Here is a 23959-nt window from a genome sequence, read left to right on the forward strand (position 1 = left end):
TCTGACTTGACGGTATTACATCCTTGGGAGCCATGTGATTATATAATCTACGCTTAGATCCATATCGCCATCGATAGATGAAACAAATTCACTTGTGTTCGATGGATACAATGTATTTGTGGTGACGCGGAACTGTCAACACGTGGATTATTAGCGGTGCATGTTTTATAATACACATGATTAAATACTCAAAGAACAAAGACAAGAGGATATGTTTATAACTGACCTCTATCAGAGGGTCTCACACCCGTCCACCCCAAAGGCTCGATCGTAGGACGAACATAGGCACAGAGGTAATGTTTACATTTGACACCCATCATTTTTAACAAAAATGAAAGCACGTCGCCCCGGTCAGGATATTTTTCCGTTTCTTTATACAATTGTTAATTTAAAAATTGTTTGAATCATATATAAATATAAAACATGTATATATTGTTTACATTTTTCCAAAATTCTATGAAAAACAACAATATACACGTTATGTTTTGTCAAAATGTAAACAAAGCCATGTGTTTCTTTTAAAAAAAAGTAGTCCTTTTACGTTGCACAGAACATTTCCTTACGCAAGTTCAAAGTTCAATGTTACCATGCAGTTATGGTAAACAAAATCGGCTAGTATTAGCGTATAGTGACCAAGCCTAGCAAGTGTAAATATAGTGCTATATCACTGAAGCATGCCGCCGAAGACACCAAACAACACACCCCACCCGGTCACATTTTACTGACATTTACGGGCGAACCAGTCGTTCTACTCCCTGAATGCTGAACGCTAAGTATAAGCAGAAAGTCAGAAACTAGTACGATCATGCAATAGGGGCAGTAGGTACAATTCCAACGCACAACCTAAAGAGTAAACATGATAAGTAACACATTTAATCAAAGCGTTGTGTAACTATTACTTGTTTCGTTTGCTTGTTTGATTATTTTAACGTCCTATTAACAGCCTGGATCATGTAAGGACGGTCTCCCGTGCATGCCGTGTGTAGTGCGTTTGAAGTGCATGCTTTAGGAGATTTTGTTTGTTTGTTTGATTTATTAACGTCCTATTAACAGCTATGGTCATGTAAGGACGGCCTCCAATGTATGCGATGTGTTGCGTGTATGTTGTGAGAGGTGCCTGTTTTGGGAGACCGTGGTATATTCATGTTGTGTCTTCTTGTATAGTGGAACTGTTGCCCTTTTTATAGTGCTATATCACTGGAGCGTGCCGCCGAAGACACTAGGCAATACACCCCACCCGGTAACATTATATTGACAACAGGCGAACCAGTCGTCCCACTCCCTGTATGCTGAGCGCCAAGTGGGAGCAGAAACAACCACTTTTATAGACTTTTTTATAGAGTAGATCTCTGTTACTACGCGCTTAAAACATATTGAATTTCATACGATCAAAGCGTTTTACTGATCATGATGATAAAGCGAAAGTGTCATGGCTGACGTTATTTAAAAGCACACCGATAGGGCCTAGTCAGTATGTCTTGTATTTGAGGATGGTCTGATGTCATGTTCTCTTTGTAAAGAATATTACGGGTTCAACTCACGTGATAATTTAAACCAGAGATTAAAAAACTTGCGAGGGCAGAACAAATTCATAACGGGATGTTCAAACAGGAAAGTATCAGCGGTGCCGGCGGAATCGGTGGCTGTAAAAACATTACAACAACTGAAAAAAGCGGATACTGAGAAGATGTTGATTCTTTTTAAATCAATACATGCCATTGTTAAAGCAATCGTCCACTGTCAGACTTTGAGTGGCTATGTGAACTGGATGTCGCAAATAGAGGATGTGAACATTATTAATGATATATATGACAACAAGGACATAGAGGATGATTTCTTCGATGACTTTCAGTCAAAAGCAGATAATTTCATGGGCATCATGATGTATTCCAGGGAATAGTAGATCAGAATTTATCACTCTGTAGCAAGATGTTTGGATCTTTATCCTTGTTTTAACTGTTTCTCCAACTACTTTCCCTTTTAAATCTCGTAACTTTTTCAATCCTGTAAGAAGAATCTAATCATAGAGAATTATCCATGGTTAATCAACTACCAGCTGAGCAATAAAATGATTGTATTTTGTTATCATAGCTTCGCTTGTTATATTTCCATTATTAAATTCCTTTCCTGTACCATATACACATCAACCAAAAGCAAAACAAAAATCATGTCAATTTTCAGTAAATATTTTTGGTCTGGTAAAGTTTCATCTGGTCTGGTGAAAATGAAAATTTTACCAGACCAAATGTCCTGTAAGTTTTCAAAGTGTTTCGCATTGTCTGTGAATATACCACAGTCTCCCAAAACATGCACCTCGCACAACATACACGCAACACACCGCATACATGGGAGGCCGTCCTTACATGACTATAGCTGTAAACCAAGGGAGGCATTAGGAAACATTAAGTCAGTTAGGAAGAGGAGTAAAGATAAGATCCTAAATTTAGTCGCCTTTTACGATCATGCAATACATTTGCGTGATAATTTAGGAAACGGTAAGCTAATCACGCTCTATATAAGACTAAATATGTTTAATCACTCATCAGCAATGTTTTTGTTGGTTATTTAAAAATTTGCTGACATGTTTGTAAGGAAATGGTTCTCAATGCTGTAAACAGATTTATCATGTTACATGTATATTGCTTTGCGATCCTTCCCTAGACAAAACGTCGTCGATATACTTGCAATATTGTTAGAATCATCCGCCCTCCAGCGAAACAATTAAAGGGACAATTCATTCTACGAGAACATTAAATTTGTATATATATCGGAAAACCCCAAGTTCTAATGAAAATTAGATCAGTCAGTTTTACTGTGATATGTCAGAAAATCCCATGATAGTGAAATGTGTGTGAATGTTCATGGCCCTGCAGGTAGGGCGTTAGAATTGTACTTGCTGCCCCTATTGCATGATCGTAAAAGGCGACTAAATTTAGGATCTTATCTTTTCTCTTCTTCCTAACTGACTTTATCTTTCCTAATGCCTCCCTTGGCACCGCCTCACTTTTGGCCTTGAGTTGAGCGTTCGCCCCAGTGAGGAAGGCTCTGGGTTCTGTCCCCTGGCCGAGACACACCAAAGTCTATAAAAGTGGTAGTTTCTGCTCCTGCTTAGCGTTCAGCATACAGGGAGTGGGACGACTGGTTCGCCCGTTGTCAGTATAATGTGACCGGGTGGGGTGTATTGCTTGGTGTCTTCGGCGGCATGCTTCAGTGATATAGCACTATAAAAAGGGCAACAGTTCCACTATACAAGAAGACACAACATGAATATACCGCATTCTCCCAAAACACGCACCTCGCACAACATACACGCAACACACCGCATACATGGGGGGCCGTCCTTACATGACCATAGCTGTTAATAGGACGTTAATTAATCAAACAAACAAAAGTGTGAATGTTCAAACTCACTCGCTGTCCGCCATTACACATTGTGGTCGAATATCTTGTATGCTGAACCCTGTCACTTTCTCGTAGAGTAATCCTACTTTTATCTAGAACTGATCAAATCACTCTGACAGAAGTGTGTTTACCTTATTAGGTGAATTGTCTTGCCTTGAAATGTTTAAGTAATGTAGGTTTTGTCGTATGTTCTGTTGTGGTATGGATATGTAGGACTCAAACACGAGTTGGTAGTTTCCCCCCCCCCCCCCCCCAATCAAACACGAGTTGGTAGTTTCTGGTGTTTATTCGTGGAGTCCTTAAGAGCGACTCCGTTAACTTTCAAAACCTTCGTTTATATAGAGATACATGGATATTCAACATCAATCATTTTTATAATAAGTGTCAGAGTACATATCCTACTAAGTGGTCAGATTACTTGAATACATATCCTACTAAGTATACCTACAAGGCATATAACCGTCTGGTCACTGCGACCTGATGTCTAAGGCTACATGTATAACTATACTAGACTAAGTGTATTCATTAATATCCATTATCTAAGTTTAAACGTAAAATTAATTTTTCTAAATCTTTAACATTTCCATATAATGTTACAGCCTGAAAAATCATTATATCACATTCACAGTGGTTATGTAGTTCATTTGTTTAGCGTGCGTGACTTTGGCTCGGATATGGGTACAGCGTACATATTGTACCTGCTTATTCGTATTGATCAACGATTTGTAATTACAACGGTATCAATTAAAATACTAAACAATGACGTGGAATTTGTCAACATCTTATGTTATATGTTTCATAAGAAATGTAGAACAATACATTTATGCCAGATTTTGCTTCTTGGTTATGTAAAAGAATTAGCCTGAGTGAATTGTCACTTTTAAGACTTCAAAATAAAAAAAAGAAACAATACTTCAAAGGAGCTAATTTTCTACGACAGCCATTTCTTGGTGTTGATGATGATGTGTATGCGGAGCTGTTAATGATATTGTTGACGGCGGCGGAACATTCCTCTGAATCGCAACTTTGCATTTACTACTAATCACCGATACACGATTATATTCATTAACTTTATTGAATATTAGACCTTAAAGATAATCTGACCCACGGCATTCTGGTTTCAAAGCAAACAGTCACTAAGTGGTGCACGATGATTATCATCATAATACGTTGCTATGATCAAGGGGTTGCTATAACATCAATGCCCTTGATTAGCCATTCTAATTTCCCGTCACATCGACTTATATATAAATTACAAAGACAGCTTACTTCGGTTGTATCATGGGTAAGTGAGACATTAAGGTTTGTTGGAGCATAAATCCATAACATATTGTATACCTGAACGAGTGTAGCTGATAATAGAACTTTAAAAACCAGCATCTTCATCAGATAGTTGTGTAATTATTTACACCTCTGATCATTCTAAATATGATGAATAACACCAATGGCACTGCACCTTACCGGGAGTTCTCGTCGATGTGCTTTCTGTTCATACCTAGTATCATCGTCAGTGTGCTCGGGATTCCTGGAACACTTATAACAATGCGATTCTATGGGAAACAAGTGAAGAAGTCTAAAGTAGCCACGTCCTTGATCCTGACCTCTTTGGCCGTGTTCGACATGCTCACACTTCTCCTCATAATCCCAATGGTAGGGATTAGCATTCATCTTTTTTATATCGACGGCTGGAAACAGGCCAAAATCTTCGCGCTTTTCAATGCTATTTCACGCTCGCCTAGAAACTGTTCCAACTTTATGCTGCTTTTGATCGGAATTGAGCGGTTGGTCAGTGTCGCATGGCCACACAAACTGAGTGTTATATTCACGAAGAGAGTTGGAATCGTTTGTGTAGTCATTGTGTGTTCAGTTATTACTCCTATCACCATCTTACCAATGGCGGTTGAACCGGAACTTGTGGCTATCCAGGGAACGGAGGGAAAATATTTTGTCAGACGATTACCACAAATAAATATTAACATTGACCTATATAATATATTTTATCAAATGACAATCATGTTGTATTTTCTTGTACCTCTCGGAGGTGTTTTCATCTGTAATATAACTCTTGCCATCTTGTTGCTGAAACGCTATCGCAGGGACAGACTTGGCAGAAACCAGAGTACCATCACCCCCAGACAGGCTCGGGAACTAAAAACTACCAAATTGGTCATCGTTGTTACCATCATTTTTATCATCTGTATCCTACCATTAGTAGTCATATTCCCAATCCAGACGACGAGTGGCGCGGACATCCCTATCGGAGGCATGCTGTTAATTTTTCCTTTGTCAATGTTACTAGAAAGTATCACTTACTCGATGAACGCAGTTGTTTATTACATTGGCAATGGCACCTTTCGAGAGGAAGTTCGGAACACCATTACCACTCTACGTAAACTCAACAACCAACATCAAGTAAGCCCAAACAACACCGTATCTACATCCCTTTAATGTTTACAAATGTACATTGTTTAATTAATAAATTATCTTATTGGGTTTAAACTTGTTCTGGTCATCACATACCGCAGTCTCCCAGTACACTCACCTCGCACAACATACACGCAACACACCGCATACATGGGAGGCCGTCCTTACATGACCATAGCTGTTAATAGGACGTTAATAAATCAAACAAACAAACTGGTCATCACCTTCAAGGAACTGTCTATGGAACGTCATTTACAACTTTAATGTATTGTAAAAAGAATATTAGAATCATAGCTATATAAGTTTGGACGAACAATAATAATTTTTGATTATGATTAGTTGTATGTTCACCTTCTATCTTTGCACTTGAGGACATTTCGCGTTAGCTCTGTCGCTAGAGTGGGTTCGTGGGTTCAACCTTTTAGTAATCCTAATATGATTAAAATACATATCCTTATTTCCACTCCGTTCAATAGAGGATCTGAAAACATCCCATAAGAGGTCATGTTCGGATGACCTTTTACCACGTGAACTTCAGATATAATACATTTTCTACACATTGCTAGGTCAATTGATAACGCCATTTCGTCTCAGTATATATATACATTTAGCATTGCTGTGCACTTTGGGCGAGATGACTACGTACACGGAAATAATTCGGACAGTTTTTTCAAACTAATCGTCCACAGTCAAGATTCTGGCAGTGCCGATTTGATTGGTCATTTCCAAAGGTCATCTTCGCGTGACCATTATTGGATGGTGTCGGATCATCTATCAAACATCAACGTAGTGATAATATATACGGATCTGTATCTTAATCATATTGTAGTAAATCAGTTACATTGCTGAACGTTTCATAATATTCTCAAAATAATTAATAATGCATATTTTGTTTTATATACGTGAAAACCACTTTTAAATGTATAAGTATGTTTACCTGATCGATTGTTATTTTATTGAATGTGTTAAGACAAGTATCAGTTTAAGATAGTAAATTCCTGTGAAGTTTTGAGTACTTAAAATTGGACTAATCTTTTAAATATCAACGTGAATCTTCTAGCATTTATCTAATTAGCATTTCGTTTCCTAACTAATAGTATAGATGTGTAATTGTAAAGGGAGTGGAACGACAAGTTCGCCCGTTGTCAGTGTAATGTTTTCTGGTCAGGTGTGTTGCTTTGTGTCTTCGGCGGCATGCTTCAGTGATAAAGAAATATAAAAAGGGCAAGAGTTTCCCTACACAAGACACAGCAGGAACACACCATAGTCTCCTAAAACACGAACCTCGCACATCAAACGCGCTACACACCGCATGCATTGGAGACCGTTCTTACAGCACCCTGCTTGTTAATAGGACGTTTATTAATCAATCAAACAAACAAAGGTGTTTGTAATAGTAATTTGATTGTCCAATTAACAAAGCGAAATTTCATGTAACAAATTAAGAATCTACTGTGGTGAGATTTCAGTCTCGTTTCAACATTAGTTAAACGGTTTTTTGTGACTTTCAAAACTGATTGTCGCTATTTGTAGAAAATAGTTTTTAGAATTCTATGCACGAAGTTTAAGAAATAACCAATTTTGAAAAAAAGTGCATTTCTTCCATTATATGTCAAATAAGTTTTGCTGTTAATTTTTTCAAGGTTAACTGTGATGAAGATATTAAGCATTTACGTTTGAAATAATAAGATATAGGTCTTGTTGATTTTTAGATCATCTGACCCGAAGGGTCAGGATGACCTATAGCCATCATGCTTCGTCCGTCGTCGTGCGCCGTCCGCCGTGCGTAAACTTTTCACATTTCAATCTTCTTCTCAAGTTTGACCAGTGGGATTGAGCTGAAACTTACCTAAAATGATCCTGAGATGGTCCCGACAAAGTACTTTTATTTTTCAGGTCGATCCGAAATCCAACATGGCCGCCACAGTCGCCATCTTGAAAACACATTTTGAACTTCTTCTCAAGTTCTACCGGTGCGATTTGGCTGAAACTTGCATGAAATGATCCCGACATGGTTGAAAAAAAGTCTTCTTATTTTTCGGGTCGATCCGAAATCCAAGATGGCCACCACAGCCGCCATTTTGAAAACACATTTTGAACTTCTTCTGAAGTTCTACCGGTGCGATTTGGCTGAAACTTGCATGAAATGATCCTGACATGGTCCCGACAAAGTGTTCTTATTTTTCGGGTCGATCAGAAATCCAAGATGGCCGCCACAGCCGCCATCTTGAAAACACATTTTGAACTTCTCAAGTTCTACCGGTGCGATTTGGCCGAAACTTGCATGAAATGATGCTGACATGGTCCCGACAAAGTGTTGTTACATCTCTGGTTAATCAGATGACCGTTAAGGCCCTTGGGCCATTTGTTTTTTTATAGATTTTTGGGTAGTTAAAATAATTTGAATTTTTAGCAAATTAAGCATTAAAAAATAAAGTTTGTAACGGGAAAAAATCCACACTGAACCCCTATTGTTATGTTGGTCTTAAAAACAGTATCATTTGTTTTCTTTTGAACTGCAAATATTGTAGAAAAAGTAACTCATCAGAATATGTTTTTATCTTCAAATTTAGGGTGTAGCGGTAACATATATATGTACTGTTTTTCTTACAGTAAATATTGCTTTGTCAATTATGCGAATATTCATGCTTATCAGACAACCTATTTAGAAAATATTAGTTTGTCGAATGTATTTATTGTCAAAGCAGTCAGACTCCAGTAAAGGCACAATTTGCGTCAAATAACTCTATTTGATTCACAAACACACCGCCATAATATTTTTATACAATTTTCAAATTTTGTTTGTTTGTTTATTTGATTAATTAACGTCCTATTAACAGCTATGGTCATGTAAGGACGGCCTCACATGTATGCGGTGTGTTGCGCGTATGTTGTGGGAGGCTGCGGTAAATTCATGTTATGTCTTCTTGTATAGTGGAACTATTGCCCTTTTTATACTGCTATATCACTGAAGCATGCCGCCGAAGACACCAAGCAACACACCCCACCCGGTCACATTATACTGACAACGGGCGAACCAGTCGTCCCACTCCCCGTTTGCCGAGCGCTAAGCAGGAGCAGAAACTACCACTTTTATAGACTTTGGTGTGTCTCGGCCAGGGGACAGCCTTCCTCACAGGGGCGAACGCTCAACACAAGGTACCAAGGAAGGCATTAGGAAAGATAAAGTCAGTTAGGAAGAAATTCACACTCAATGGAATTAAAATTCCAGTAGTTGAACAAACTAAATTTCTTGGACTAATATTTGATTCGAAACTGTCCTTTGTTCCACATATCAAACATCTGAAGGATAAGTGCTCGAAGGCGCTGAACATTCTACGAGTTCTTTCCCATTCTGATTGGGGTGCAGACCGTGAAATGCTTCTATGTATCTATCGGGCACTTATTAGATCAAAACTTGACTACGGCTCTATTGTCTATGGATCGGCTCGCAGCTCCTATCTACAGATGCTGGACCCTATACAGAATCAGGGACTGCGTCTGGCACTTGGAGCTTTTCGAACAACACCTGTGAAGAGTCTCCATGTGGAAGCTAATGAGCCATCTCTAGACGATCGACGAAAGAAATTATCCTTACAGTATGCTGCTCAACTGAAATCCAACCCCAAAAATCCTGCATTTAACCTTGTATTCAATCCACAACACCAAGAAATATTTACACAAAATCAAAAGCTCATACCAACATTTGGCATCAGAATTTCAAAATTTTTGCTGGAACTTAATATAACTTTCGACACCATTGACGAGTACACCGTATCGGATGTACCACCATGGCTCATTCAAACACCTGATATCAATTTATCTCTACATGAGAGGGCAAAATCCAGTGTATTACCCGAAGAACACAAATCCTCCTTTCGGGAGTGCATTAGGGCTTTCCCTGACCATGTTCAGATCTACACTGACGGATCAAAAGATGGTGATAAAGTTGCGGCAGCATGCTGTACATCTAATCACTGCTCCTCTATCCGACTCCCGGATATTGCCTCCATTTTCTCTGCGGAAGCATGTGCTATCGGTCTGGCGCTTGACCATATCGAAGAACACCGCATTGAAAAGGCAATCATCTGTTCAGACTCTCTTTCGGTTCTTCAGGCTTTGAAATCAAGAAGCCCTAGAAATACTCTAATCCAAAATCTTTTAATCCGAACATTTCGATTATCTTCTAAAAACTCAAATTACTTATCTCTGGATTCCCAGTCATGTGGGTATAAAGGGGAATGAACAGGCTGATGAAGCAGCTAAGACTGCTCTTCGCCTAGCACAAACAGATTTGAAACTACCATACACCGACATCAAACCTTCAATTCAGTCAGCCATCAAACACCATTGGCAACAAAGGTGGTCTACGAAACAAACAATAAACTGTTTAAAATTCAACCTACACTTAATCCTAAACTGTCCAGTCGGAGAGACCGCAGAGAGGAAGTTGTTCTCTCTCGGCTCCGAACTGGACACACATATTTTACACATTCCTATCTATTGAGAGGGGAGGATCCTCCTACATGCCATGCATGTGATTCTCCTCTCACAGTGGAGCATATTTTATTGCATTGTATTGATTTTAAACACATACGAGATAAATACTACGATGTCTCCGACATGTACACTTTGTTTCATGCCGTGAGACATAATCGTATTTTTAATTATCTCAAAGAGATCGGTATTTTAAGCAAAATATGAACTTTTTCTCATCATACATCGTATCAACTCAACATTTCATCGTTTCATCAACATTGTGCATGAGTTTTCTCATGTGTTTTAGCCAAATTTATTTTATCCCATGCAAACTTTTTTTTTATCAAATTAACGTTTACAATCTGTGTTTTAGTCCTTACTTGCTTTTTCTTACCCTGAACTTTTATCCTGATATTAATGCATGACTTGTAGTTTGGCCCTAAATGACCTTAGTTGTCGATGGGCCGTAAAACTCAAACAAACAAACAAACTAGGAAGAAAAGATATGATCCTAAATTTAGTCGCCTTTTACGATCATGCAATAGGGGCAGTAGGTACAATTCTAACGCCCTACCTGCAGGGCTGTTCAAATTTTGTATGAACTCGTACTTTCAAAAAAATTATACAAGACAAAAAAGAAGTAAATATGCAACGAAAACAAAAGGGTCTAAAACGGATCCCTGGGGAACTCCACCATTAACGTTAACAGGACTCGTTTAGAGCAGACGATATACATCTTCAATTAAGAAAGGGTTGTTTTTGATCAGATAAATAATTTTGAACCACAATTTTTTCCTGTAAAACTATATTGTTATAATGTATACGATAATATGTAAAAATATTGTATTTTGAAATATTCACATCGTGTACATTTTTGCTATCAAGTTTCTTTACATTCTGTAGTCCGCTCCATTTTCAGGATATTCCCTTTGTAAATTGTGATTCATGTATTCATCTATTTCATTATAATAAATTGTTGAACGTTACCGACTGTGTTGTCGTTTCAAATGTGAGAATATAGGTCATTAGCCTTATCTGTTTTATGTTTGTTACAGGATCTGTTTAATGTTTAATACAGATTGAATAGTTCCCTAATCGCTGTGTACCCCTTTCTTCAGCCAGCACACGAATTCGAGACAGAACCAACCTACAAATCACTATGTGTCTATACATTTGGACTTAACACCCAAAACTTTTACAAATACTTTATGCTATACTCTATCAGAGGCTTTATTTACATCTTAAAACACACTGTGCTTTTTTTCTCACTTTACCGAACAACAAGAGGCCCAGAGGGCCTGTATCGCTCACCTGGTTTGTAATGCCAAGTAATGTTATGAATACAAGTTCATTGTTTAATATCTGAAGGAATTTGAATATTAACCTCTATTTGCTAAAGCCAGGAGATAAAGATTCCATATTCCCCTTTTACGATGGAGCAGCAGGCACATTTCTAACAAAAAGTTTGCAATGCAGGTGTTACTCAAGATAATCTCAAAACAAACTTAATTGCCTTATATATAGAAAATCCAGAAGATACATAATTGACAGAATATACCTATCATTGAAAATGACCTAATTCATCCCCATCACCCAGCTCATATGACCATAAGCTATCATCATCTAAAACAGATCATTTCAAAACATAAATTAAGCTCTAAACGTCACTCTGAAGCTATGGAACGGTTGGAAATTTTTATAGCCATAACCGCGAAATTAGGTTCGAAATTTCGAAACCTTTGTGAAGGCATTGCTCAAAATTAGGCTCATAAAACAAGTCTAAATAATTTAAAATCCTTCTTTAAACATGGGAAAACAGCATATGTTTAGTGGACAGATGATATCATTTATTATTAAATATGACCTAATTTATGCACATGACCTAGCCAATGTGACTCTAGGATGTAATCATCCTAAGCAGGTCATGTCAAGATCCTTATGCAGTACTAAACATAAATTTTATGCTATCAAATCTTTGAAAAATTCTAGATTCCATCGAAAATATTAAAGTTTAATGCTAAAATAGAATAAATGCTTAACTAGGTCACTGTGACATACTGTTTGACTTTTCATCATTTTTCTGAACTGATTTTCACAAAACCAATATTCATAGGAATAATCTGCACAAATTTTTTTCTCTATTCTAATATCTAATTATTTAGGACTTAAACAATGAAATGTGTATTTTCACCCTTTGACCTTTGGCCTCTGAAATAAAAATGAGTGCAGAAAAAATTGGATGTTTTGCATAACGGGTAGCATACAATATGCAGCTGACCCTAATGTATCTTCATGCAAAATATTTTGCTTATCACTGAGGGGCCCTAAAACGGCCCAAAGTGATACCACTCATTAACTATAATCTATTTAGGAAAAAACACATTCATGAACATTATTTGCTTAATTTGCATGGAAATGAGTCAATCCTTGTTAGAATTATAAGCCTAAGAAATAATGTTAACATCATATTCATATTGGTCCTGGCTGACCCCTGGGGCGGGACCAAAAGAGGTCAAAAATGGCTAAATTCACAGATTTGATGGAACCAAATAATCTGCATAGATTGAAAGGTCTTAATGCCCTCTAAGAAGTTATGAATTTTATTGCCCTGTTTCAGATTTTCCCCTGAGGAGAGGGTCAAATTTCCTAAAGCTTATATAGGTAAACATATGAACATTATTTGTTCAATTTTTAAGGAAATAATAAAAAAACTATAAACAATAAAAAATCCAGTTACAAAATGGCACATCATGAACATACTGCAGTCTGAGAGAGACACACACTTTACACATGCACAAACAGGAAAGATCCTGACCGTTAATATAATTGGATATTAGTCTAAACAACTAATATTTGTGTACATGAGAGGCGGGCATTAAATGATCCTGTTGATAGGTCATTAGTCTAAACAACTATAATCTTTATATACATGAGAGACGGGCATTAAATGATCCTGTTGATAGGTCATTAGTCTAAACAACTATAATCTTTATATACGTGAGAGGCGGGCATTAAATGATCCTGTTTATAGGTCAGTAGTCTAAACAACTGTAATCTTTATATACATGAGAGGCGGGCATTAAATGATCCTGTTGATAGGTCATTAGTCTAAACAACTATAATCTTTATATACGTGAGAGGCGGGCATTAAATGATGCTGTTTATAGGTCATTAGTCTAAACAAATATAATCTTTATATACATGAGAGGCGGGCATTAAATGATCCTGTTGATAGGTCATTAGCCTAAACAACTATAATCTTTATATACGCGAGAGGCGGGCATTAAATGATCCTGTTGATAGGTCATTAACCTAAACAACTATAATCTTTATATACATGAGAGGCGGGCATTAAATGATCCTGTTTATAGGTCAGTAGTCTAAACAACTGTAATCTTTATATACAGGAGAGGCGGGCATTGATCCTGTTGGCTTTTGGCCTTTAGTTGAGCGTTCGCCCCTGTGAGGTAGGCTCTGGGTTCTGTCCCCTGGCCGAGACACACCAAAGTCTATAATAATGGTAGTTTCTGCTCCTGCTTAGCGCTCAGCAAAAATGGAGTGGGACGACTGGTTCTCCCGTTGTCAGTATAATGTGACCGTGTGGGGAGTGTTGCTTGGTGTCTTCGGCGGCATGCTTCAGTGATATAGCACTATAAAAAGGGCAAAAGTTCCACTATAGGAGATTTCAGAAAAGATGGCGATGACGTCACACAAAGGTACATCCGGGCGCTCAAAGGGTACAACTCTTATATCTGTACACATAAACATTGTGTGAACACAGCCGCTTGTGATGTTTGTTTACATTTTATTGTAATAAATAGTACGGCAATCCGAGAACTATTGCGTTATTTACATTTCAAAAAGTGTAAATAAAAATATTTTACAATAATATACAAATTTAAACATATAGTATTCTTATATTTTACTCTGTTGAACACACGGTCGCCATTACGTATAAACATTGACAGATATATTGCAAATATCAACTTGAAATTACAAATTAAATTCAATGTCCCTCAAAATATAATTATAAGCAATTACTGTTTTCGAAGTGTTTCTTGATAAAACACTTTACGATGTGTGATTAGTGCAAAATTAAACATTTGCTTTCGTAGATTACCCCAAACCCACGGCAGCCATTACAGTACAGCCGAGAATCCGCATTTCGTCCATTTTCAGTGTCATTAAATTACGTATTTTGGTTTTTTTTTTGTCATCAATTTTGGGATTTAGTTTATAACATACAAATGAGTCAGTTTGTAGGTTCTTTTTATCATATTTTTAAACAAAACTTTGAGTATTTAGGATTCTCGAAGCCGTGCTCAATGTATCGGCATTTACAGTACTACGATCTGTAATTTATATCAATTTAAATGAAGTCTACCTAATATGTATTCCAATTATCTAAAAGTAATACCACTTCAGTTTGAGACTTAACATAGCAGTCCATGGCATAAAAGCGGCTGAAAATGAAATATTGAAAATGAAATCTGCAGCATGAAATTCACCATATTATTTTACGAGATCGGCAGCCATACGTGTACGTGTAAAACAGTAGTTTAATTACTATTCGTAATTTTGTTATGATACAAGAGTATTCCATTAAAACAACATGTACATATTAAATAACGAATATATATCTTAAACAAGTACTTTTTGGGATAAAAGTGTTGATATTTATAAATATGATTTATTTCTCCAACAATGCTGTGGCCTGCGGTGATCTACCAGCGACGAAGCCGTAGTCTGGTCAGGTGGTTCACGTTTTGTTTATATCATATCATATTGTGAACAGTTTTTCATGTATAACAGAAACATTATACATTGAAATAGATCATACACCTTTTCACAACCTGAATTTATACGTATGAACAAAATCGGGTAGGCCTACGTGTGATGGCCCGGCAGCGCTTCGATAGGTGGCTTCGACACTAAAATTTAGCAATAAACAAATGAAAATATAAAAATGTTAACATCCGTAACCTGTGAAACAATAAGAAACCATTTCAAAATCAGAATTTGCAAGTATGAAAGCGTAAACTTTTGACAAAGTATCGATTATGAAGCAGGGATGTACGTATCTGTTATTGTTTTTATCAGTCGCCATACTGTGTTTGTACCTTTGAGGACCCGGATGTAAACTTTCTGTGACGTCACGCCATCTTTTCTGAAATCTCCTATACAAGAAGACACAACATGAATATACCGCAGTCTCCCGAAACACGCACCTCGCACAACATACACGCAACACACCGCATACATGGGAGGCCGTCCTTGCATGACCATAGCTGTTAATAGGACGTTAATTAATCAAACAAACAAAAAAATTATACTATATACCATAAATTTGCTCAATACAGCCCTTTGAAATTTCCGATTGAAAAATCTAGCCGCCATGTTATGTCTGTAGTACATTTGTTTTCTTGACGTTGATTGCTTGAAAATTAATTGACCAATTAACGCCGGGAGAAAAAGAGTGAAATATGTCTATAGAGCCAAACGCCTAACGTCATGTTACCCAAATTGGCACACTACCCAAAATGGCACACTTTTTTATACAAATACTCCCGTTTTAATTCATTTCGGAAATTTTCTTTTAGTTGTTGCTATACCGGTAATTATACCCTGATCATCATGAAGTATTTTAATGGTAATATTTCTGCATTAAGCTAGGAGGAATTTTTTACAGCCATAAAATTGAGAAAATACCTGAAATCAAGTGTTACAGTAAATATTGCCCCGTGCAATGACTCTAGTTTTCCTCTTTTCACTCAAAAGTCTGCTTTAAAAAGTGGGGAAGTGGTAAAAACTATGTCTAGAATACAATCAATTTAGTTGTCAGTTATTTGGTAGTTTCGTAGTTCAGAGCTTCAGAGCTGTGTTATCCTCCATAAATGTTGATTTTCTATTTTTTTTTTCATCTGCGATAATGTGCACATGCGAAATATAAGAAAGGTACGCTCCAATAGCACTTATAAATCCAAAAGTTACTTCCCTTATGCCATTCATATGTTTATTAAACAAAACAAAGCTTTAAAAGAAAATTTGAAAGTGACGCTTTGCTTTGAATTTTCTTTAAACATATCAGAGGTTGGAGCAAGTTTTAAAACGATTGGATGCTACCTACATGTACCCTATCGTAGAGTTGTTGTGTCCCAGGGGAAATCACAACATGCTCTCAATTTGTTTATATATCTACTACGCATGGAAAAGTCCGAGAGACTCGAACGACAGTAAACTACGTTAACGAGACCTTGCGAGACTTGGTAAAACATTATTAATAAACACTAATTTCGTTAAAAGGGAAATATCTTGAAAGTGTGTACATGTAAAGCGAATTCCTAAACTGAAATCTAAATTTAAAAGGGGGCATATCCTACAAAAAGATAATAGAATAAGGAATCGCGGCAAACCGGAAGTTACACTACACAGACGTAAATATACACAGATGCGACACACGTGTGTGAGTACAGTACACTGCCGAAGAACAAGTGTGGTGTGTAGCGAGACAGGTATTCATGTTATATTGTATACATATTACAAATGATTCTTCCGCCTACAATTAACAATATATTATCTAGATAATACATACGTTCACTTGTATATATGGGGCGTAGTAGTTCAGGCGAGGCTTTCCTTGGAGGCGTAGGGATCTCCTTAGGGGTACGGGGGGCCGGTGCTGCTGCTGGTGCTGCTGGTTCTGGTGCCTCTGGTACCAGACCGTCTAGAATACAATCAATTTAGTTGTCAGTTATTTGGTAGATTCGTAGTTCAGAGCTTCAGAGCTGTGTTATCCTCCATAAATGTTGATTTTCTATTTTTTTTTAAATTTTCATTTGCGATAATGTGCACATGCGAAATGAAAGAAAGGTGCGCTCGAATAGCACTTATTAATCCAAAAGTTACTTCCCTTATGCCATTCATATGTTTATTAAACAAAACAAAGCTTTAAAAGGAAAAAATATTCATGAATATCGTCGTAAAAATCATGTAAGAAAGGTAAGTGATAACCATAAAGATGAAATTTTACCTGCGTATTGACTACATTAATTTTGACGTAAATCATTCTAAAAATAAATATGGAGAAAAGTGTTCAATGGCATTATCATTGTTAACTTTTGTATTGTAGTTTCAAAATAAAACATCAGATTTGAAATATCCTGATATTTTTGTTTGTTCACTGTTTTACTTGGGTGTGACAATCTGGGTACCTACACCCGATTGATATCAGGTGCGTTCCGGACCTGTATCCAAGGATGCTATTTATGGAAACACATGCAAGAATAATTCCAAACATAGATCAACAGATAGATGATACGCTTTATTTGTAAGATTGATACAAAAATTGGAATTCTATTGCAATCTGACAAATAGATGCTTAAAAATAAGAAAAATGTGTGCCAATCTGGGTTACATGACATTACACCATGGGGGCCACTAGCTGTGGGCAAAAACTGTTCATATTTCTTTATCAAATTGTGCGCATTCTGCACCCGTGTTCTGTCATTAAAAAAAGTGGTTGAATTGGCCCAATCTCTCCCAGTGTGCATTGCGGGGAATTACAAAAACACTAAACTGGTTCCCGTAGAGAGCTACAGGAAGGGAACCAGTCTACAAAAACACAGGGGCAGATAACTCTATCTGAGCATCCGGTGTTTCCGGCTATTACTTTAACTATGAATAAAGAAAGATAACTCTTACCGACTGATTATCATTACATTATGAAATCAGCATGCCACGCTGGTTTTTTATGTGTTCTGGCTGATCTTCGAATAGGTTCAATTACAATAGCTGGTGCAATTCCTTGAATCCTTAATGATCTTCTTGGTTGGTTAATCTGCATATTAATAGTACAGTCATCAAGTTGCAAACCAGAAAGTTAATGGAGCGAATTTTCTGCCTTACAAAGGAATAGATAAAACTAAAGTCGTTCAGGTTTGGGTGATAATGTAGCCAAGGTTTATTACTGTATCATCGTATTATGTAATGTTACATAATTATAGATAGATGATATAATCATGACACAATATTGCAAAATATAATTGCATAATATGTTTTTATAATTATGATTACAGTAAGTGGAAGAACCACATGTAATAAACCAGGTAGTAATTTGTCTAGGGACCGACTAACCTCGACTAATTGAGGACTAAACTAAGTAATCTATTCTCAGCTAATTAAATCTACACATATTAAGGTACAAAGTTCAACACAACCTACAAAATTAACGTAAATACCAGGCGGGAAGGGACGGGAGAATTTTTATCGAATTTCACTGCGAACAAGCGCGATCTGTTCTGCACGGCAGAAAATTCGAAAGTGACACTTTGCTTTGAATTTTCTTTATACATATCAGAGGTTGAAGCAAGTTTTAAAACGATTGGATGCTACCTACATGTACCCTATCGTAGAGTTGTTGTGTCCAAGGGGAAATCACATTATGCTCTCCATTTGTTTATATATCTACTACGCATGGAAAAGTCCGAGGGACTCGAACGACGGTAAACTACGTTAACGAGACCTTGCGAGACTTGGTAAAACATTGTTAATAAACACTAATTTCGTTAAAAGGGAAATATCTTGAAAGTGTGTACATGTAAAGCGAATTCCTAAACTGTAATCTAAATTTAAAAGGGGGCATATCCTACAAAAAGATAATAGAATAAGGAATCGCGGCAAACCGGAAGTTACACTACACAGACGTAAATATACACAGATGCGACACACGTGTGAGTACAGTACACTGCCGAAGAACAAGTGTGGTGTGTAGCGAGACAGGTATTCATGTTATATTGTATACATATTACAAATGATTCTTCCGCCTACAATTAACAATATATTATCTAGATAATACATACGTTCACTTGTATATATGGGGCGTAGTAGTTCAGGCGAGGCTTTCCTTGGAGGCGTAGGGATCTCCTTAGGGGTACGGGGGCCGGTGCTGCTGGTACCAGACCTAGGGGTACGGGGGCCGGTGCTGCTGGTTCTGGTGCTGCTGGTTCTGGTTGCTGCTGGTTCTGGTGCTGCTGGTTCTGGTGCCTCTGGTACCAGACCTAGGGGTACGGGGGCCGGTGCTGCTGGTTCTGGTGCTGCTGGTTCTGGTGCCTCTGGTACCAGACCGTCAAATGCAGGTGCCTGGTTTTCTAGATTGTGGGCGTATGCAAACTGCAAGAATACGTGCAACATTTCAGTAACCAACAAGAGGCTCATGGGCCTTAACGGTCAGCTGACTCATGGCACAAAACAACAGTCACAGTATAAAGTAGTGGTTAACAATTAATATAGGCAATACAAGGAACACCTTAATTTAATATGTAAGTTTCTGAAATAGGTAAAGGTCATTGTTGAACAAATTTGGTAGCCCTTCATCCTAGTATGCTGTAGGCCAAATATCAAGTCTCTAGGCCTCTTAGTTATTCACAAGAAACTGTTTAAAGATTTTAGCTAATTTGACTCCTGTGAAGTTGAATGGTCGCCAAGGTAATTCATTTGAATAATTTTTTCTACAAATATTCCACAACATATATGGTTGTAACCCATTCAAGGATTAAGGAGGAGCCAGATTTTAAAGCCAAATTTTAGCAATTTTGCTTCCATTTTGAACTCCGCCGTTCTATTCCCACGAGTCTTACCTCAGTCCTTTACAAAATATGATTGTTCACACAGTACCTGCTGCCCCTATTGCATGATCGTAAGAGGCGACTAAATTTAGGATCTTATCTTTTCTGTTCTTCCTAACTGACTTTATTCTTCCTAACGTCTCCCTTGACACCACCTCACTTTTGGCCTTGAGTTGAGCGTTCGCCCCTGTGTGGAAGGCTCTGGGTTCTGTCCCCTGGCCGAGACACACCAAAGTCTGTAAAAGTGGTAGTTTCTGCTCCTGCTTAGCGCTCAGCAAAAAGGGAGTGGGACGACTGGTTCGCCCGTTGTCAGTATAATGTGACCGGGTGGGGTGTGTTGCTTGGTGTCTTCGGCGGCATGTTTCAGTGATATAGCACTATAAAAAGGGCAAAAGTTCCACTATACAACAAGACGCAACATGAATATACCGCAGTCTCCCGAAACACGCACCTCGCACGACATACACGCAACACACCGCATACATGGGAGGCCGTCCTTACATGACCATAGCTGTTAATAGGACGTTAATTAATCAAACAAACAAACAAACAATCACACATAATGCTGTTTCATGACAAATATGGTTGTAATCCACCCAAGGGTTAACGAGGATTAGGATTTTAAAGCAAACTTTCATCAAAGTTTTCCCTACGAGCCCCACCCCTTTGTCCCTTAGAGTCAAATCTGGCTCATTTATATAGAACATGATTGTCTTACCCCATTGATGTTTCACACCAGAGGTTGGACCTAACTCGTTTATATAAAATATGATTGTCCTTCCCCAATGATATTTTACACCAAATATGGATGTAATCCATTCAAGGGTTCTGGAGGAGTAGGATTTTAAAGCCAAATGTCATCATAATTCCTCCCTTCTGAGCCCCACACCTCAGTCCCCAGTGGTCGAACCTAACTAGTAAAATTATATACAAGAGGCCCAGAGGGCCTGTATCGCTCACCTGGTTTGTAATGCCAAGTAATGTTCTGAATACAGGTTCATTGTTTCTTTTCTGAAGGAATTTTAATATTAACCTCTATTTCCCCTATTAGGCCCCACCCCTCCTGCCCCCAGGGGGTCAGAGCCAAAATTTATACAAGTTCTGTTCCCCTTCCCCCAAGGATGTTTGTGGCCAAATTTGGTCACAATCCAAGCAAAACTCTAGGACAAGTAGCGATTTATAGGATTTACCTCTATTTCCCCTATTGGGCCCCACCCGTCCTGCCCCTGGGGGGCCAGAGCCAAAACTTATACAAGTTCTGTTCCCCTTCCCCCAAGGATGTTTGTGGCCAAATTTGGTCACAATCCAAGCAAAACTCTAGGACAAGTAGCGATTTATAGGATTTACCTCTATTTCCCCTATTGGGCCCCACCCGTCCTCCCCCTGGGGGGCCAGAGCCAAAACTTATACCAGTTCTGTTCCCCTTCCCCCAAGGATGTTTGTGGCCAAATTTGGTTCCAATCCATAAATAACTCTATGACTAGTAGCGATTTAAAGAATTTACCTTCTATTTCCCCTATTGGGCCTCGCCCTCCTGCCCCCCTTGGACCAGAGCCAAAATTTATACAAACTCAGTTCTTATTCTCCCAAGGATGTTTCTGGCCAAATTTGGTTACATTCCATGCGGAACTCTGTGACTAGTAGCGATTTAAAGGATTTACCTCTATTTCCCCTATTGGGCCCCGCCCCTCCAGCCCCCGGGGGGGCCAGAGCCAAAATTTATACAAGTTCTGTTCCCCTTCCCCCAAGGATGTTTGTGGCCAAATTTGGTTCCAATCCCTGCAGAACTCTATGACTAGTAGCGATTTAAAGGATTTACCTCTATTTCCCCTATTGGGCCCCGCCCCTCCTGCCCCCGGGGGGATCAGAGCCAAAATTTATACAAGTTCTGTTCCCCTTCCCCCAAGGATGTTTGTGGCCAAATTTGGTTCCAATCCATGCAGAACTCTATGACTAGTAGCGATTTAAAGGATTTACCTCTATTTCCCCTATTGGGCCCCGCCCCTCCTGCCCCTGGGGGATCAGAGCCAAAATTTATACAAGTTCTGTTCCCCTTCCCCCAAGGATGTTTGTGGCCAAATTTGGTTCCAATCCATGCAGAACTCTATGACTAGTAGCGATTTAAAGGATTTACCTCTATTTCCCCTATTGGGCCCCGCACCTCCTGCCCCCGGGGGATCAGAGCCAAAATTTATACGATCAGAGCCAAAATTTATACAAGTTCTGTTCCCCTTCCCCCAAGGATGTTTGTGGCCAAATTTGGTTCCAATCCATGCAGAACTCTATGACTAGTAGCGATTTAAAGGATTTACCTCTATTTCCCCTATTGGGCCCCGCCCCTCCTGCCCCTGGGGGATCAGAGCCAAAATTTATACAAGTTCTGTTCCCCTTCCCCCAAGGATGTTTGTGGCCAAATTTGGTTCCAATCCATGCAGAACTCTATGACTAGTAGCGATTTAAAGGATTTACCTCTATTTCCCCTATTGGGCCCCGCCCCTCCTGCCCCGGGGGGGGGGGGGGGGGGTCAGAGCCAAAATTTATACAAGTTCTGTTCCCCTTCCCTCAAGGATGTTTGTGGCCAAATTTTGTTCCAATCCATGCAGAACTCTATGACTAGTAGCGATTTAAAGGATTTACCTCTATTTCCCCTATTGGGCCCCGCCCCTCCTGCCCCCGGGGGGTCCAGAGCCAAAATTTATACAAGTTCTGTTCCCCTTCCCCCAAGGATGTTTGTGGCCAAATTTGGTTACAATCCATGCAGAACTCTAGGACAAGTAGCGATTTATAGGAAATGTTGACAGACGGACGGATGGACGGACGGACGACGGACGCCGCGCCATGACATAAGCTCACCGGCCCTTCGGGCCAGGTGAGCTAAAAATGAATATTCATATTAAATATAGTTGAATATTGCCAAATATATATATATATATCGATTTTTTTTCCAGAAACTAGGGTGGATTAACTTTAAAAGATACAAAACGGAATTTGTGTTGAAATTATTATGCAATTTTCATGTATTGAGAACTGACTTGGGTTTTTTTTTTCAAATTTATTTCAAAATGGCGGAGACAAATAGTAGTAAAATTGCGTATGAAAGAGTCTTACAACGTGTTCCATTTAGCGGAACGTTCCGGATGTTCCAACTTGGAACGGGTTCGTTAAATGGTACACTCACGTTCTAAGCACGCGAAATCCAATATGGCGGACAACAGCCAGATATTGTCTGCTGCCTATTGTTTTTTTTCCTTTTTTGACGATGAAGAGGATGATTTTGATGAAATCGCCACCTCTCTTGCATTCAGGACACGGGAAAGAACCCGTGTTCCTTTATATGTGGAAAATGTAGTTGCAAACTATAATGAAAATGAATTTCATTCGCATTTTAGAATGTCTCGGAGATGTTTTTCTTTTTTGCAGCACTTGATTATCGCAACTGATAAAGTGCCTGTTTATCACGAGCAGGGTCGTGAACCCATATCAATTGAAAAACAAATTTTGATTACAATATGGTATTTGGCAAACAAAGATTCTCACCGGGAAATTGCCGATAGGTTCAACATCACTGGCAGCAGTGTTACAAGGACGAAGGCTCGTGTTGTGAACGCCATCACTAGTTTGATGAATGAATTCATCACCTGGCCTACTGGTAATCATTTTTTCCTATAACACTTACACTTACCTTATTGAAGAGTTAAAAAGTCCGCACTTCTCTCACTTTGCATGGCCGCCATAAGCCATAACAGTTTCAGGTTTTGTAGACTGGCAGTAGGCCTAAATCAAAACATGGCGGGTTGAAAGTTCACAGGAGCGATAACTCTTCTGTTTGGTGCATTCGATTGGTAACTTATTTATGTTAAAGAGTGTAGATCTACAAGCTTGACATTTTACTGAAGTTTACTGCGAATATTTTCATTTCTCATTCTATCCACTCAAAATAAATGAAAACATTTCATTTATAAAGAATATTCATCCTTTATTGTAAATCTCAGGTTTACACTGTTACTGAGTCAATTTTATCAACGCTACGT

General features: G+C 38.4%; 2 protein-coding genes across 2 annotated transcripts; one reads left to right on the forward strand and one right to left on the reverse strand.

Moving 5' to 3' along the window:
• Positions 1 to 4830: 4830 nt before the first annotated feature.
• LOC138324256 (neuropeptide Y receptor type 6-like) lies at positions 4831 to 5850 on the forward strand. The gene has a single exon (XM_069269335.1). The coding sequence runs from the start codon at positions 4831 to 4833 to the stop codon at positions 5848 to 5850; it is 1020 nt and encodes a 339-aa protein (XP_069125436.1).
• Positions 5851 to 14995: 9145 nt separating this feature from the next.
• Positions 14996 to 19494, reverse strand: LOC138324257 (uncharacterized). The gene is made up of 3 exons (XM_069269336.1): positions 19164 to 19494; positions 16898 to 17029; positions 14996 to 15051 (listed from the first exon to the last, which is right to left on the reverse strand). Exons 1-3 carry the CDS (start codon positions 19492 to 19494, stop codon positions 14996 to 14998), a joined length of 519 nt encoding a protein of 172 aa, XP_069125437.1.
• Between the last annotated feature and the right edge of the window lie 4465 nt (positions 19495 to 23959).

This window comes from Argopecten irradians, chromosome 5, assembly GCF_041381155.1.
Source record: "Argopecten irradians isolate NY chromosome 5, Ai_NY, whole genome shotgun sequence".
Taxonomy (NCBI): domain Eukaryota; kingdom Metazoa; phylum Mollusca; class Bivalvia; order Pectinida; family Pectinidae; genus Argopecten; species Argopecten irradians.